The 17,942-nt window shown below is 42.2% G+C and overlaps 1 protein-coding gene across 4 annotated transcripts in view; it reads right to left on the reverse strand.

The window, feature by feature from the left end:
- Positions 1–16,895: 16,895 nt before the first annotated feature.
- Positions 16,896–17,942, reverse strand: part of LOC129739273 (ABC transporter G family member 20) — a 132,739-nt gene continuing 131,692 nt past the window's right edge. For all 4 annotated transcript variants that reach the window (XM_055730698.1, XM_055730696.1, XM_055730695.1 and 1 more), the window contains one exon: positions 16,896–17,932. In XM_055730698.1, coding sequence (XP_055586673.1) covers positions 17,721–17,932 — 212 coding nt within the window. In that variant the 3' untranslated portion in view covers positions 16,896–17,720. The remainder of the gene's footprint in view (positions 17,933–17,942) is intronic.

Genomic DNA, 17,942 nt, shown 5'->3' on the forward strand with positions numbered 1-17,942 from the left:
GACGTCAACTACACTGTCGCCTGGGAGATTCTAACAGAACGGTACGAGAACAAGAAGCTTATCGTGAAGGCGTACCTAGACGCACTATTTTCACTCGAACCGATCAGAAAAGAGGGGTATGAGAGCATCAACAATCTCATAAGTGAGTTCGAGAAGAATTTAATGATGCTGCAGAAAGTTGGTGAAGACACTGATGGTTGGAGCACCATTCTAGCACACATGCTCTACTCGCGACTGGACTCTGTCACCTTAAGAAACTGGGAAACACAACACAACTGCAAAGAAGTACCCAAATACGAGGATATGAGGAAGTTTCTGCGCAGCTACTGTTCCGTCCTGCAGTCAGTTGCTCCAGCCAAAGAACCCCGATTCAATGTCGCAGATCATCATCAGCCAAGAGCCCAATCAGCGAGCTATACTACGTTTAAGTCCTCAGACCAGTGTCCATTCTGCAATGAAACATGGCACTCACCGTTTCACTGTCAGAGATTCCTTCGATTGAAAATATCTGAACGTGTTGAAGCCGCTAATCGAAGTCGAGTCTGTCGGAATTGCCTGCAGCTTGGTCATTTTGCGACGAACTGCACTCGTAGTAGTTGTCGATTATGTCAACAAAGGCATCACACTATGTTACATGCTACGCGATCCTCCGTTCCAAATCCGTCAAATCCGAGACTCAGTCAACTGTCAAACGCACAACCTATTCAAGAAAGCACCCATATTTATCCACAGCAAGCCCATCAACAGCAAAGACAACAAACCATGCCAATAATTACGGAAACACACACTCAACCACTAAATGCAACACACAATTCGCTAAACACAACCACACAAATCAATTCACCTATGCCAAGCCCAAGCCAAAGCTACGTAGCACTATCTGTTAAGCCTGCATCAAGTACTCTGCTTCCTACCGCTCTTGTCAAGATCAAAGACCGCTACGGTAACGCTCTGATTGCTAGAGCCCTGCTGGACTCTTGCTCGCAACATTGTCTAATGACAGAAGAGTTTTCGAGAAAGCTGAAGCTCGAAGAAACATCCACGGTTTTGTCAGTCCATGTGTTGGTGTCGTCCGATTGTTTAGATATTAGTGAGAACGTATAACAGTTAGGCAGACGTCAAAGCTGATCCATCCGAAAGTGATCTAAAACAGCTTTCGGATGGATATAAGCTCTGTTCAACTGCTCGAACAGAAGCTTTCAACACTCAGTGAAAACACTTATACAAAATGTGATTGTATGTGAATAAGAGAGGTTTTTTTATTATATTCTTTTCTCTTGTTCGCGATTCTAAACAAAGCACAGTTGTACAGCACACAGATCAAACCAATCCGCCGTGCTATACACCTCGTACAAATAAAACCCCCCAATTATTGAACCGAAAAATAAAAGTTGCTCGTTTATAAGTTGAGTTTTTATCAAACGTCGCGAGTTCTAAATCAAGTTCCGAAATTTGTGTTCCGGTCCCAAAACATTTGATTCCGACAAACGATTTGAACTCCAAAGAACTAAAGTGATTGTTGTCGGGAACAAATAAAAGTGCATCCTTTAAACATTGAATAGGCCATAGCTTGGCTTGGATGCAGTTGCAGTGGACATTGTGCTAAGGAGTCAGCCATTTCGATTTGGAGGAACAAGGAGTGAACCCAGGACAATTAATTACAATTGCCACCCGTGAAGCGGCGTACTTCACTTCAGCATCCAGCAGCAGCAACACCGAATCTTCCGCCCCCAGCGAGCGATTCCAGTTCGGCGTTCACCCCACCAAAATAAAACATTACCCACACTACACTGCACTAGGAAGTAATTGAAAAACGAAACGTAGAAATAGTGAGCAAAACAAAACACAAAATCAATTTGTTAAGTACCGTTAGAATTCACACAAAACTTTTCACTAAACATGTAGTGCATATAGGTACCGTTACGATTGTGTTGAAATAGCAGATATTTCAAGGCGGGCGGCATGTTTTGGTGTCGTCCGATTGTTTAGATATTAGTGAGAACGTATAACAGTTAGGCAGACGTCAAAGCTGATCCATCCGAAAGTGATCTAAAACAGCTTTCGGATGGATATAAGCTCTGTTCAACTGCTCGAACAGAAGCTTTCAACACTCAGTGAAAACACTTATACAAAATGTGATTGTATGTGAATAAGAGAGGTTTTTTTTTATTATATTCTTTTCTCTTGTTCGCGATTCTAAACAAAGCACAGTTGTACAGCACACAGTCCAAACCAATCCGTCGCTGTATACACACCGCTCAATAAATCGCCCATCAAGAACGAAAATAAAGTGTTTCGATTCGAGTTTTTAAGTTGAGTTTTTAAACTAACCGCCGCGTTCTAAATAAGTGTCCGAAAGTGTTCCGGTCCCAAAACATATTGCATAACTTGAAAACTATTCGAGCAAATGAAACCAAATTTGGCTTGGAAGGGTATTTGGGTACGATAAATAGTTCTATGAATATTTGGGACCCCTCTCTCTTTCCAGTGAGGAAATAGAAATGGGGGACATAGCTCCTTTACAATTTTCAGTATAACTGGAAAACTAATCAAGCAAATGGAACCAAATTTGGCGTGCGAAGGTATTTGATCACGAGAAATGTGTCTATGGTAGTTTGAGAACCCTTCGTTCTTACAGTCGGAAAATCTTAAGAGTGAAGGGTGCTCCCATACAATTTGTTTCATCACACGGGAACTTACCCAGCAGATGGAACGAAATTTGGCTTGGAAGGGAATTTGAACACAAGGAATGTTTCTGTGAATGTTTGGTACTACTGCCTTCTTCCAGTGGGGTGATTGGAAGGAGAGGGGTGGGGGGTCCTTTATATTTTTTCGCATAACTCGATAACCAATCGAGCAAATCGAAACAAGTTTGGTATGGGGAAGCATTTGGATACGTACAATGGTTGTTTCCTTTTTTGAGACTTCTTTCTCTTTCAATTGGGGATACAGTTAGGGAAGACGGCACATACGATTGTTTTACATAAATCACGAACTTATCTAACAAATGGAAATCTAGCAAATGGAACAGAATTTAGCATGGGAGTGTATTTAAATACACGGAATGCTTGATCTTGATCCCCACCTTCCAGGTAGAAGATAGGTTGGAAGAGGGACTCCAATACAAATTTTATAGCACAACTAATATAGCAAACGAAACCAAATTTGGCATGAGAAGGCATTCGAGCACAAGAAATGTTTTTTCCGGTGGTTTAACACCCCTCCCTCCATTCAGTGGAACGATAAAAAGTGGGAAGAGGGTCACTCATACATTTTTTTTAAATATTTCGATAACTAATCGAGAAAATAGAACCAAATTTGCATGGGAGTATATTTATGTACGGGCAATGTTTCTTCGATGGTTTGAGGCCCCTTTATCATATAGGTATATATAAAGTGAAGAGAGGGTCATCCATTTTTTGAATATCTCGAGAACTTATAGAGAAGGAAGCTATAAATGACATGGGATCGTATTTGTATATCTCAAAGTTGGACTGGTTAAAATACCGTCTTGCCAGTCCGACATTTTAACCAGTATACTATACGAGCTTCATGCAGGAGGAGGGATATTTGTCATAGGCTTTCTGTCACCGATCAATCACAAAAAAAACGCACAACGGTGGCTTCCCGGCGTTTGGCCTCCTTATAACGAGAGCCCCGACACACTTCCGTTTCGTTAGCGGGTGGCTTAAGCGCCACTTCCTTACGGAAGACCACCCACCTAGTCTTGGTTTGCCCAGCTGAATGAGACTCGGACGTGAGTTCCTTTTTTGGTTCCCTATTTTGGGAAAGAAGCAGAAGGGTCTCTGAAAAGGGATCCGTACTTCGGCTTCGAATTCGAATCCGCCCCGAAAACGAGAACAGCCCGCAAAATCACGGAAAGGGGGATTATTAGTTGTTCGCTAAAAAGTTGAACTAGAGAAGTCTGAAAACTAACGCACGAATTCCCACCCTCTTAACTTGATCAGGAATGAGAAAAGACCGTGATTGGATTCGCAGCCAATCACCGCAGTAAACGAATAAAAAGCAACAACGAATAACCTGTGACCCCCTTCCCAATGCCACAATTATGTCATCATCCCTCTAGTGTTCCCGGTCCAAAATACCTGAGACGATTTAGTTAGGTACATTCATTGGATCCTTTTTATTTCGGACTCTACTGTCGTGTGTTCGTTTCACAATGTTGTGTGTCTGTTTCGATTTTCTGCTGTTAATGCTGGTGGAGACGCTTGGTTTTTCGTCCCTCTACGGTGCGCTCGATCGTTGAAATTTCCCCATACAAACGATTTGAATTTTCTTTGCGGGGGTGGAAATAGGCTACTTTTCCGGCTCGCCAGTCCAAATTGCATCGATTGCACTTAAAATTATCGTCATAGGACGAAGTTTGCAAATTGCAACTTAAGCGGCTATAGTTGCATGCCGTTCATAAAAATTGTACATGTACATTGAGCGATCAATCGCTAATAAACAAAGTTGGCCATAGGTGAGTACTCACGTTATTCCCTTATACTAACGGGGGTTTTTGATGTTTCCCTGGTTCTGCTGCTAACTGCGGTGAACCGTCGATGTGCTCTCCCGGCAGATGCGCTGGTGACGGGCTGTCGGCAAAGATGATGAACAGCTATGCAGGTGATTATGGCTGAACGCGTGGTTGGATCCAATGTGATCCCATGCGTTCAGCGAAACTTTTTGCCGAGATCTCCCGGCTGCCACAGCTGGTCGAAGATTTCGTCGAATCGAAGAATATTGTGGGGGTGGTGCAAATGCTAATTAACGAATTTCGGTTAGGAATTTTCGTTTTCAAAAATAGAAGAATTCCGCTGACCTAATACCCTTGGCACTGCCGCGTGCACGCTCCAGAGATGATATTTCGTCCCGGCGGTTCCTGGTAGCTTTCTGGGTGGTCTCGGCAGATTCCCGGATCGTCACGGCGGGATCGACGGTTGATGAAACGGCTGCTTGAGAAAGCTGTAGTGGGCTTCTCAAATCTGTTGCAAAAACAAGTTGCGTTTTACGTAACGTTCGGCGTTGCACCAGCGTTCTCACGCCTTACCTGACTGAGTAAGCACTATTTTCCTGCGCTTTTTTTGACACTACACTTTCCTACGATGCCTTTAACTTAACTGCGAGCTAAGCGGAAAACACAAAAAGGGCTAATTAATAACCGGAACACTGGTTCACGGATCACAGGTGAAAAAAATTACCACGCGAATTAAACGGTCTTTACCCAACTGAACTTCACGATTAAGTGGTTCAGGAAGTCGCATCTGAAATCAGTCTTCTTGATCTAGTTCAACTTCGTACCGGAACTACCCGATACGAAGACCTAATCGAGAAGTTAAACAAACAACTCTCTTTTCCGCGATTTTACAATGCAGCCTTGTCTTCCCCTTCCAAACCCGAGACCAAAGACCAAACCTTTTCTCTTCCAAACCTAGGTGCACAAAGGCATCCCGAAAGAGGTCATTCACCTGGTGCACAACAAGCTTGCAGTCGGTGATCATCTGGAAGATGACTCTCTAAACCATACTTTCTACTCCAAAAATGTGTCGGGTGATCGAATACATCTACAGGCGCGTTTTTGATGTTAATGATGATTCAGTTAATGATTAATTAGGGTGGTACCTGGCAGGAGGATTCGTTCGCTCAACTTTCTTCGTTGATTTTATTTTTCGAAATCTTTATATTAATTTTAAGTTCTAAGTGGAGGTACTTTATGAATAATTAATTTGATTGTTATTGTTTCATTTTATTTAGTTTCTAAATGGCTCTTAATTAATTTATTTAAAGGTTATAAAGGAATTTCTGTTGTTGGTTTTACTAGTAGCTGGTGTACCCGTTACATCATCCCGTACTAAATTTACGAAAAATTTGATTGGCTTGTACTTGAAGTTCAAAGTCAATCAAATTTTTCGTAGGTTCATATTTCGTCCATTCAAACTATTTTGCTGATTTTCGGGGTCATAGGGAATCAACGTTAACTAAATAACTCATCGCTGTTTACAGGAGCTCCTTACGGGCCTGCCACTGACCATCAATGACGTTAGTCTCCGGTCTCCAGCGAAAATGCAAAAAAATACTTCAAAAGGACATAATTAAAACTCTAAAATTGATATTCCTTAGACCCTATCTAAACTATGCTATAAGAATAATGAGAGAAAAAAAAATAATAATACGGAGAAAAAAATATAAGGAGAAAAAAATAAAATAATTGAATTCAGCGATCAGAAAAAAAAACAAAAAAAAATGTTAGTAAACCAAAGAAGTTTTTCGGGAGATTGTTTTGACCCTGTTTGACGTTACGTAACTGTTGAAGGCCCCATTCATTCAAAAAAAAAACCTACTATCTAAAGCTTAAAAAAAATCACCACTGTGTTATCACAAATGGGCTCCGAATCGCCTAGAGCGATTTGGATTCTACACCTGGAATTACCGATTACGAATACCAAATCCTCTACCGATCCCAAAAAAAAAAACCTAAATTATCTGTAAGTTTTTTCGACCTAACCTTCCCCTACACTTGGCGAGATTGCGGCTAGTCCGACATTCTTACTTAAAATAACTAATTTTGCTTCTAGTTCGCTTCAACAATATCCACTGTTTCAAACGCTTACAAGAAGTCAAAATTTTAAAACCAGTTCGAATTTCGACTGTGCAGTTGCCCTAAATCTACATCTAAACCGTTCATCAAAACATTTATACAGTTTCAACCATTTCTCTCACTCATACTATCACCCATCAAACGAGAATCAAAACAAACTCGAATAAATCCTCGACAGTGAACCGTGCGTGGTGGATCTTGCCGATTTGATCCAGATTATCCGGTGCCGGGAAGTTTTGGCTAAGTGGCTTCGCTCTCTATGACGTTCCGAGTGATAAACGGTTTCTGCGGTATCGGATCAAGGACTGTGAACATACAGATTGTCGTTCCATTATCCGATGTGAATGTTTGTTTTCCTCCCTTTGTTTTTCTCTAGGTGGGACTGTTCCTTTTCCGTTCGGAGCTGGTGGCGGATAGAAGTAGGTCTCTGGCAATTCCTGGCTTTGTCTTCGGTGGAGTTCAGTGGAGTTGACTGATTCCGGCGAATTTCTACATATCTCGCGTGGATTGTATCGAAACAGGTAAGCTAGTCCTCTGGGAAATCAATAAAACATTTTTTTTTAGGAGTATGTGTCGGTCTTCGCCGGAAGTGTTCCAATCCGGGTTAAATATAGAGGTCCTTCGAAAGTGGAGCTGCTGTCGAACAGGGACGGTCAGATTGCTCTGCCAGAGGATTGTGGTTCCCTGACATCGCCGCAAATGGATTCCGACAAAAGAGCGCTCCCTCTTGCCCGTTTACCGGAAGCTAAAATCGTCCTAAAAAATTAATCGTGAGTTCATTTTTCATGTTTTTTTTACTAATCTAGCTTAAGTACTACCTTATCTAAGTCTTAAGGAACTAGGATACTAACAGCTAAGCTATGTACAATTGCGCGAATCGATTCCGTTTGGTTTTTTTTAACAATTGGATCGGCTTAGACTCACTCTGCGCTTGAAGTGGTCTCTGTTAGGACGATGTCGATTTGTTTCGGTACCCTCAGCTCGGAGAGCATAGGGCCCTTCCTCGCGAGTCCGTCGAAGTAATAATGTGTTCCCAGATGGTATTTTTCGATTATTGGTCCCGTTTACGTTGCATAGCTGTTAAAAGAATTGGTCTAGTGTCTTGAATTAGCTTTTTCGGTTTCCTCAGCGTAGGATTAACCTAGGTTGTTCTTCGCGAGTCCGTCGAAAGTTTTTTTACCCTTCCGGTGTTTTCTTTTGTTTTAGTTTCCTCTTGAGAAGTGGCATAGCTTAAAAAAAATGAACAGAATTTAGAGTTAGGATTTGTTGTTTGTGCTTTTAGGCTGGTGAAAACGTTTGAGCACCGTACTGTGGAAAACTCCTATTCGTTTTCCGGAAGGATTCTCGAGCTCGTAGGTGTTTGAACCGAGAATTTTCTTAACGATGGCTTGCTCGTATTTTGGTGCCAATTTCTTGCAGAAACCTTTTCCCTTATCTGAGAGGTCGAAAGTTTGCTTCAGCACCGTTTCTCCTACCGTGTACGTCGGATAATTTGCGCTTGATCGAAGATTTTATGTTTTGGCATGTTTTTCGTAGGCGTTCGCTAGATTTTGCTTCACTTCCTTGAAGAGCTCATCCATCCGTTCTGTTTGCTTCTCCGCTGTGGTTTCGGTCGATAACTGGAGTTCTCTCATGGTAGCACTATGAAGTAAGGGCTATATTTCGTCGAAACATGTACAGCATCTCGAATTGCACTCGCTATGAGTTGCAAATTTTCAGCCCAATTGGAGTGTGCTTTCTTTAGGGTAGCTCGAATTGCGGTTACGATAACTCGATTGACTCTTTCGGTGTTATTCACCTGAGGGTGATAAGCCGGCGTGAGCCAATGCGAGACGTGGTAGTTGTCCAACAGAGTTTTGAACACTTTGGACACGAATTGTGAACCATTGTCGGTCAGGACGATTTCGGGTACTCCGAAAAGATTGAAGATGTTATTTTCCACGAATTCCGCCAACGAATGAGCCTTAGCTTCCCTGAAAGGTTGTATCATGATGAATTTGGAAAATACATCGGTGGCTACAAGTAGGCACGTGTTACGATTTTTTCCGGAAGGTGGCAATGGACCGATGTAGTCCAGTGTCACAAACTGCCACGGGTGTTCCGCCGGCTTCTGTGTCCCCATCGGAGGAGTGGTGTTGGAGTTACGAGACTTGCTTAATTGACACGTTAAACATTCCTGGCAAAAAGATTTTATGGCTTGGTTCATTTTGGGCCAATGAAATTTCTCTTTTACGGCTGCGAGTGTTTTTTCGACACCAAAATGAGCTTTGTCGTGAATATTTTTAATGATTCCGTTAATGTCGGTGGATTTCGGTACCATTTTCCTCTCGAATCTTGGATCCTGGAATTTCGTTTTCGTAGGAACGTACTGGTGAAGTTGGCCGTCTATGATCCGGTAATCGGGAAATTTACTAGGATTTAGGTTAATCTGTTCAACGAGTTCTTCCTGTTTAATGTCCACTGTTGCTATCGAGATGCAGTCTATGGGGATGGATCTTGATAGACAGTCTGCTGTGATATTTGATTTCCCTTTCCGATATTCTAAATCAAAATCGTAAGCCTGGATTCTTAAAGCCCACCGGAGTAGCTTGGCATTTCCCGTTTCGGTTCCCATGTTGAAAAGCCATAGCAGACTTCTTGCGTCCGTTATAACTCGGAATTTTATCCATTCAACGTAATGTCGGAAGTGTTGAATTGCCAACAATACGCCGAGGCATTCTTTTTCAACTGCTGAGTATCGTCTTTGGGTGCGACTGAGTTTTTTGCTGAAATAGGAAATTACCCTGGTCACCCCCTCCTGCTCCTGCACTAAAGCGGCTCCTACAGCTCTGTCTGACGCGTCAGACTCGATTGTGAACATTTTGGTAAAGTCTGGATTCCCTAATATAGGTGCTGACGTCAACACTGATTTCAGTTCTCTGAACGCTTCTTCCGCTTGTTCTGTCCACTTCATTTTTTTGTGTTCTTTGGAAAGTAAGTCTGTAATCGGGGCTGTGATTCTACTATAATTTTTAATGAATTTTTGGTAGAATCCCGCGAGGCCCAAAAGTCGCCTAATGTCTTCCTGGTTTTTCGGTTGGGCGTAATCCAATATTGGTTGGATTCTGCTAGTGTCTATTGCCACTCCGGACTCGTTGAGAAGATATCCTAAGTACACCACCTGTTTTCGGCAGAACCTGGATTTCTCAAGAGAAATGGTCAATCTTGCTGTTCTGAGTCTCTTTGCGACTTCTTCGAGAAGTTTCAAGTGCTCTTCGAAGGTATCTGATGCGATGACGATGTCATCTAGATACACAAAGACGTTAGGCTCGAGGTCGAAACCTAACGCTCTGGCCATTAGTCTCTGCATACTGAATGACGCGTTCTGTATGCCAAATGGAAGCACTTTGAACCTCCAAACTCCTTCTGGTGTGCGAAAAGATGTATAGTTCCTGCTGCTTTCTTTTAGAGGAATCTGGAAGTATGCGTCCTTCAAATCAATTACCGAGAAGTATTTGGCCTTACCCAATCTACAAAAAATATCGTTCATGTTGCGCATCGGGAAGGAGTCTTTGACCGTGAGCTTGTTCAGTTTCCTAGAGTCTAGGCAAACTCTTACCTTACCGTTCTTCTTCAGCACAGGGACCAGCGGGTTGGTCCACTCGCTGAAACATTCTTCAATTGCGTCGAGCTTCTTAAATCGTTCTACCTCTGCCTTGATCGCATCCTGCATGTACGGTGAACACTTGTACATTGGCGGGTTTCTGAGGACCGCTCCCTCTTTGAGAACTATTTCATGTTCTATTAAGTTAGTCTTACCCAGTTTCCCTGTAGACGTAAGCTCGAAGCCCTTGATGACGTCGGTGAGGAGTTTTCTGTTCTGATCCGAGAGGGTGTGCTCCGTCTCGATTCCTTCTGGATCCGGCGTAGATTCTGTTGGTCCTTCGTAAATGGGGATATCTAATGTATCATCTTCTTCTGGTTCTTCAATTTTTAAGAGGTTTTCTGTTGGTTCGATTGAGAAACAAAATGGTTCCGTTTCATCATCTGAGGTTTCCAGCTCTTCGGGGCCGTGTCCTAGGTCTATCATGGGTTTTATTTGGAAAGAGTCCCAGAAGTCTGCTCCCAGAATAAGTGTCCTGGATATTTCTGGGACGATAATTGTGGGGACGACTTTTGTGAGTCCTTTGAATGAAAAAGGTATATTCAGGTAGCCTAAGCATTTGTACCTAGTCCCATCTGCTGTGGACACCTGATAATTTGCTGGCTGTATTTTGAGGTCGTATTTTTCGATTAGGTCGATTGAGTTCAGGATGCTTATCCCTGCGCCTGAATCTAGAAGGGCTTCGATTTCTGTGTCGAATACCTTGACTTTGATGTGTGGGCATTTTTTGAAGTGTAATTTTATGTGATAAACTTGTGTAAAAGGATCGAATATTGTGTCGTTTGATTTTATGGGAATGTTAATTTTTTGCAGAGTGCTACAATTCCCCCGCTCACACCCCTCTATTCGTTTCCCTGTCTGTTATGAACCGATTGACCCTGTGGAGTTTTCGAGCACCTGTCGCAGGTTCTTACTGTTCTCCCCAGACTTCCGCAACCGAAGCAAAACACTATTCTTGGTTTCGGACATTGCCTCCAATTGTGGGTTACGTCTTTGCAGTTCCAGCAACCTTCGACGAAGGTTGGGTTTCCCCCTGTCGGTCTTATTGTTTGGCTCGCTGGTGACTGGGCAACCGTGTTCTGGCTGTTCAAGGGTGTTGATGTTTCTTGAAGGTGTGTGGTGTTCGTTTGCTGATATCTTCCGGGTGGTTTCCGATTTTGCCAGGCCGTCTGGTTCCCAGACGGGTAGTTTTGCTGTCGTAGCCTCCGTTGACCTTCGGGCGATTGGTAGTTTGTACGGGTTCCTGCGTACGGCTGTTGTGTTCTGAAGTTCGGTGTCGTGTGTCCTTGGATTGCATATAAAGGTGTTGCACCGTCGGACCAATAATCCTCCTCGTCCAACTCGATGGCGTTTAGTGGTCTGCGATTTGAGGATTCCGTCTGGTGGTGCTGCAGGCTATAATCAGTCGCGTCTATCCTGTGGTTCAGAATTGTAAGATGTTCTAGATCTTGGATTTCGGTGGTCGCCAATCTCGAGTGATAGTGGTGTCGCATGTTGTCCCATACAACTTCAAACTTTCTTCGTCGCGATAGTGGCTGGGTGAGCATGCGGTTCATTTTCTCGATTTCCGAAAGAAACGCAACAAACGTCTCTCCTCTTAACTGCTTCCGTTCTTGGATTTTATACCTAATACCTTGGTCCCTGTTGGGGTTTCCAAAGCGTTGTGTTATCCTAGTCTCAAAGTTTTCCCATGTGTTTAAATCGTCGACGTAGGTAAAAAACCAATCTGCTGCGGTGCCCTCCAACAGCATGTGGATATCTCTCAATAGCGTCTGTTTCGACACCCCTTCGCGTTCTGATAATTTATTCGTCTTGTACAGAAAGTTTTCGACTGTTAACGCTTTAGGGTCCCCGTTGAAACGGATTTTCCATTTTTCGACTCTGCCTACGTGATCTCGTCGGTACCTGTTGAAGTTATTCAAGTCCTCACGAAGAAGTACTGACCCTGACGAATCAAAGCTACGCCTGGCTTGTGGGAGCACAGGTTGGTAGTTTGGAAAATTATTTCTAGCATGAGCGCTGTCCGACGACTCTTCTCTGTTTCTTGGATTCCGACTTATCCTATTCGACCGAATAATTTCCCTATCGGAATCCGAATCTGATTCGGGTTGAAGTTGATTAAAACTGCGAGAATTCCGTTGGGTCTTATAATCCCTTGAATTCAAGAGTTGAGTTATGCGTGCATCCTTATCGTGAATAGTTTTCAACAGTAATTGTCTTTCACGTTCGAAGGATTCTTCTAACGTTTTATTATTTTCCCGAAGTATGTCGTTTAACTCTGACCGCGTAATAGTTCCTGATTCGGTTTTGCCTGATGACTTCTTTTTCGTACCTGTTCTTGTAAGACTAGATTCTGCAGGTTCTAGTTCAGGAAATTGCTTCTTCTCCCATGAACGATCGAATTGATGTTGATCTACCGGTCCCCAAGCTTTCTTTTCGACTTCTTTCGGATGTTGTTCTATTGCCCCTGCCCCTTCGCTCTCTTCCTGGGACTGTTCCTGATCCTTTCCTGATGGGTTGGATCCTAATTTGTACTGGTCTATCATTTTATCGTTTTTCCCGAGTAATTTAGCTCTAATGATCTCCTGTTCTTCGTTCGCGGTTAGCGACCGATGAACTCTCATCCAGTAATGGAACACCCGAGATTCGAATTTTGCCTCAACTTTTTTGTCCAAAGACCTCTTAAGGTTTTCTATTCTGCCTTCTATATGCGGGGCTTCCTCTAAGATGTTGATCCCAGAAGCGTAGTCCACTTTCTGTTTTCGGTCTTTATGAAAGAGTTTCCTTAAACATCTTTGTTTACCACACAAATCCGATCTCATGACCGTATCTGGCTGATTCCTAATAATTAGCTCATAATTAATCTCCTCTTCGTTCAAATCTTCCGGTCTTGGGAAGAAACGCATCATTCTTGCGTAAGACGACTAAGATTTTTACTAATAAATTTCCCTCTGGATGAAAAAAAAAAAAAATAGCTCAAAGTATGAAAGCTTGCTTGGGTAACAAATTTACAAAAAATGTCTAGGGAATTTCTAGATATAATGGTATGAATTGCCAGAAAAAAAAAAAATAAATGTAAAACCAATAACCGAAATTATGAAACGAAGAAAAATAATGCAAATGTATGATGGAGAAACAAAGTACTGTCACTGATAAGTGCGAACCAAATCTTATTGTAGGTAAATTAAAGGCAAGAAAAAAAACTAAATTATGTATTAAAGAGCCAAAGGATGGAATGAAAAAAAAAAAAATAAAGAAATGTATTAACTTAGGAAAAAAATATGTTTAGAAATTAAGATTATGTAAATGTAAAACTAAATAAGGAAGAAACAACAATGTACCACGATAAAGTTAAAATGTGAAATGAAGCAACTTCACGGTTTCCTGAGCGATTTCTATGTTCAATAAACGTTTGAACGAAACTTTGATGGTTTTATTTTTTTTACTCCCTTCAATATACCGAAAATGAAATATCAATCGAACAAAGTAGATGCATCGATCGAGAAAAGCCTTGTATTAAAGAGCGTCGAAATTGACGACAAACGATTTCTAAAAAAGCCTTGTATTGTTGGGCGCCAAATATAACGAGAGCCCCGACACACTTCCGTTTCGTTAGCGGGTGGCTTAAGCGCCACTTCCTTACGGAAGACCACCCACCTAGTCTTGGTTTGCCCAGCTGAATGAGACTCGGACGTGAGTTCCTTTTTTGGTTCCCTATTTTGGGAAAGAAGCAGAAGGGTCTCTGAAAAGGGATCCGTACTTCGGCTTCGAATTCGAATCCGCCCCGAAAACGAGAACAGCCCGCAAAATCACGGAAAGGGGGATTATTAGTTGTTCGCTAAAAAGTTGAACTAGAGAAGTCTGAAAACTAACGGACGAATTCCCACCCTCTTAACTTGATCAGGAATGAGAAAAGACCGTGATTGGATTCGCAGCCAATCACCGCAGTAAACGAATAAAAAGCAACAACGAATAACCTGTGACCCCCTTCCCAATGCCACAATTATGTCATCATCCCTCTAGTGTTCCCGGTCCAAAATACCTGAGACGATTTAGTTAGGTACATTCATTGGATCCTTTTTATTTCGGACTCTACTGTCGTGTGTTCGTTTCACAATGTTGTGTGTCTGTTTTGATTTTCTGCTGTTAATGCTGGTGGAGACGCTTGGTTTTTCGTCCCTCTACGGTGCGCTCGATCGTTGAAATTTCCCCATACAAACGATTTGAATTTTCTTTGCGGGGGTGGAAATAGGCTACTTTTCCGGCTCGCCAGTCCAAATTGCATCGATTGCACTTAAAATTATCGTCATAGGACGAAGTTTGCAAATTGCAACTTAAGCGGCTATAGTTGCATGCCGTTCATAAAAATTGTACATGTACATTGAGCGATCAATCGCTAATAAACAAAGTTGGCCATAGGTGAGTACTCACTTGATGTTTCCCTGGTTCTGCTGCTAACTGCGGTGAACCGTCGATGTGCTCTCCCGGCAGATGCGCTGGTGGCGGGCTGTCGGCAAAGATGATGAACAGCTATGCAGGTGATTATGGCTGAACGCGTGGTTGGATCCAATGTGATCCCATGCGTTCAGCGAAACTTTTTGCCGAGATCTCCCGGCTGCCACAGCTGGTCGAAGATTTCGTCGAATCGAAGAATATTGTGGGGGTGGTGCAAATGCTAATTAACGAATTTCGGTTAGGAATTTTCGTTTTCAAAAATAGAAGAATTCCGCTGACCTAATACCCTTGGCACTGCCGCGTGCACGCTCCAGAGATGATATTTCGTCCCGGCGGTTCCTGGTAGCTTTCTGGGTGGTCTCGGCAGATTCCCGGATCGTCACGGCGGGATCGACGGTTGATGAAACGGCTGCTTGAGAAAGCTGTAGTGGGCTTCTCAAATCTGTTGCAAAAACAAGTTGCGTTTTACGTAACGTTCGGCGTTGCACCAGCGTTCTCACGCCTTACCTGACTGAGTAAGCACTATTTTCCTGCGCTTTTTTTGACACTACACTTTCCTACGATGCCTTTAACTTAACTGCGAGCTAAGCGGAAAACACAAAAAGGGCTAATTAATAACCGGAACACTGGTTCACGGATCACAGGTGAAAAAAATTACCACGCGAATTAAACGGTCTTTACCCAACTGAACTTCACGATTAAGTGGTTCAGGAAGTCGCATCTGAAATCAGTCTTCTTGATCTAGTTCAACTTCGTACCGGAACTACCCGATACGAAGACCTAATCGAGAAGTTAAACAAACAACTCTCTTTTCCGCGATTTTACAATGCAGCCTTGTCTTCCCCTTCCAAACCCGAGACCAAAGACCAAACCTTTTCTCTTCCAAACCTAGGTGCACAAAGGCATCCCGAAAGAGGTCATTCACCTGGTGCACAACAAGCTTGCAGTCGGTGATCATCTGGAAGATGACTCTCTAAACCATACTTTCTACTCCAAAAATGTGTCGGGTGATCGAATACATCTACAGGCGCGTTTTTGATGTTAATGATGATTCAGTTAATGATTAATTAGGGTGGTACCTGGCAGGAGGATTCGTTCGCTCAACTTTCTTCGTTGATTTTATTTTTCGAAATCTTTATATTAATTTTAAGTTCTAAGTGGAGGTACTTTATGAATAATTAATTTGATTGTTATTGTTTCATTTTATTTAGTTTCTAAATGGCTCTTAATTAATTTATTTAAAGGTTATAAAGGAATTTCTGTTGTTGGTTTTACTAGTAGCTGGTGTACCCGTTACATCCTTTCAATGCATTCCTTTGTCTTGCGATGGAAACGGGAAAGAGAACGGGAGTGAAGGAACGGGAAACCCATTGAATGAGAACTGTGCTTTGCTTACTGCCTGCTATTACATACATACGCCACATAAACACAGCTGCCAAAGCCGGGCAGCTTGGCCGGTGGAAGAAATATTTTTATTGTTGCTTTTGCTACACATTCGCATCTTAGCCGGTGGATTGAATTGAAGCAATGTTTTTGTTGTTGCTTTTACTACATACACACGCACAGCTTGGCCGTGGTTGTTTGCCGGCGAATTGAATTGAAGGAATATTTTTGTTGTTGCTTTTGCTACACACGCACAGTGCTCGGTTCGCTGGCTGCCTGGTGTTGGCCGGTATTTATTTCCATCCTTCTTCGTCTTGTGATGCGATAGGGAGGGACGTGAATTCGTTTTTATTTTGTTTCATTCAGACATACGCTATTCGGTTAACTTGGGAGGTTAATGCCGGTGGGAGCAAATCGAATCAGCACCGGTCGCGTTATCTTCTTGTACCAATGCTGCCTTGTACCAATGATGCCGCCATTGGCACAAAGGCTGAATTGTGGGTGTGTGGACTAGGCTTTAGAAGCAACGCGACGAAGACGCGGTAAAGCCTACTTACATGGACACTTGGGAGAACAAAGATAGAAAATTATCCTTGAGCTATGCAATCCTTATACCCAGGTCCCAGAGTGCCTACAACTACGGGTGGATGCATATTGAGGTAAGTAGGCAAGGGGTACCAAAAGTTTCTCAGTGGTGGGGGGTAAAGACGGAGCGCTTCTGATCCCCAGAGGAACGACCAGGGATCCGAGGGCTTAGATCCCGTACTATCTGGACTTGTGGTAATAGAAATAAGAGAAAATTTACATTACTTAATTTCGCTTTTATTAAAAAATATAGCTTATATCAAATTATTCTTCAGTAATGTACATACACACATATTTACAAGGAAACCTTTTTCTGATATCCATTAATTTAGAGAAGCTCAAGCATAAAATGAAATAGCACATCAAGCGAGTTCTCGCTTTTGTGTTTCCTTTGCTAGTTTATGCTTACCAAACTTTTTTACAAAGCATCTCCAGGCCTGATGATTGTTCTTCATTAGTATATTCATGTATTTTGAGCAACTTAGCGATCAAACCCGTCTACTTTAAATTCTGATTAAATGTAAATAATTTCTCAACAAATCCTTATGAGGTTTAACTGTTGGTACACTTTTGAAAATAATTCTTATATGCTTTATTCTGTTTTAAATAAATAACTAACCATCCAAACCTTCTCACACATTAATATGTCGATAGACTTACAATCGATAAATAACAGACTTTTGTTTTGATATTTTAAAGAAAATAATCCTGTACAATATCTCTTTGATGCTAGTGATATTAGACTTTTGTTTTGGATTAATTAACCTGAATTTGAACAATGATTTTAAGAGAGAACTCATTAATCAATCGTGAATGCTTCTAAAGCAGGGTTCCTTCGCACGCCAGTTATTAATACTTCTATGAAATATTCCTATAAGCCTGCACAATAACCTGCAATTCTATGCAATAGCCTATTTTTCCGCTTGTTCACCTGTTGTACGGATTTTTTTTAAATTTAATCTAGTTATGAATGTATGTAAGCCAAAGTAAATTATTTTTAAAATGCTATTCATTGAGCAGAGAATTTGCCTGGTGGTGTCAGCTCGTCTGATTTTATTTTTTAATTTTTAACCCTATGAGGCACAGCAGCAGCAAACTGAAGATCCAAATGCCGACAGCTCCGTAGCCCATATAAACCTGGGAATTGGTTATACTCCAGCCTTTGGTGAGAACGTTGCGAACCGCCATCGACGGGACGGTAAAGGGAAAAGCGTATGCTAAATACTGCAGATAGCCGGGCATTCCTTCCAATGGCCACAGAATTCCTGAAATAAG

The sequence above is a fragment of the Uranotaenia lowii genome, chromosome 1 (genome assembly GCF_029784155.1).
Source record: "Uranotaenia lowii strain MFRU-FL chromosome 1, ASM2978415v1, whole genome shotgun sequence".
Lineage (NCBI taxonomy): Eukaryota > Metazoa > Arthropoda > Insecta > Diptera > Culicidae > Uranotaenia > Uranotaenia lowii.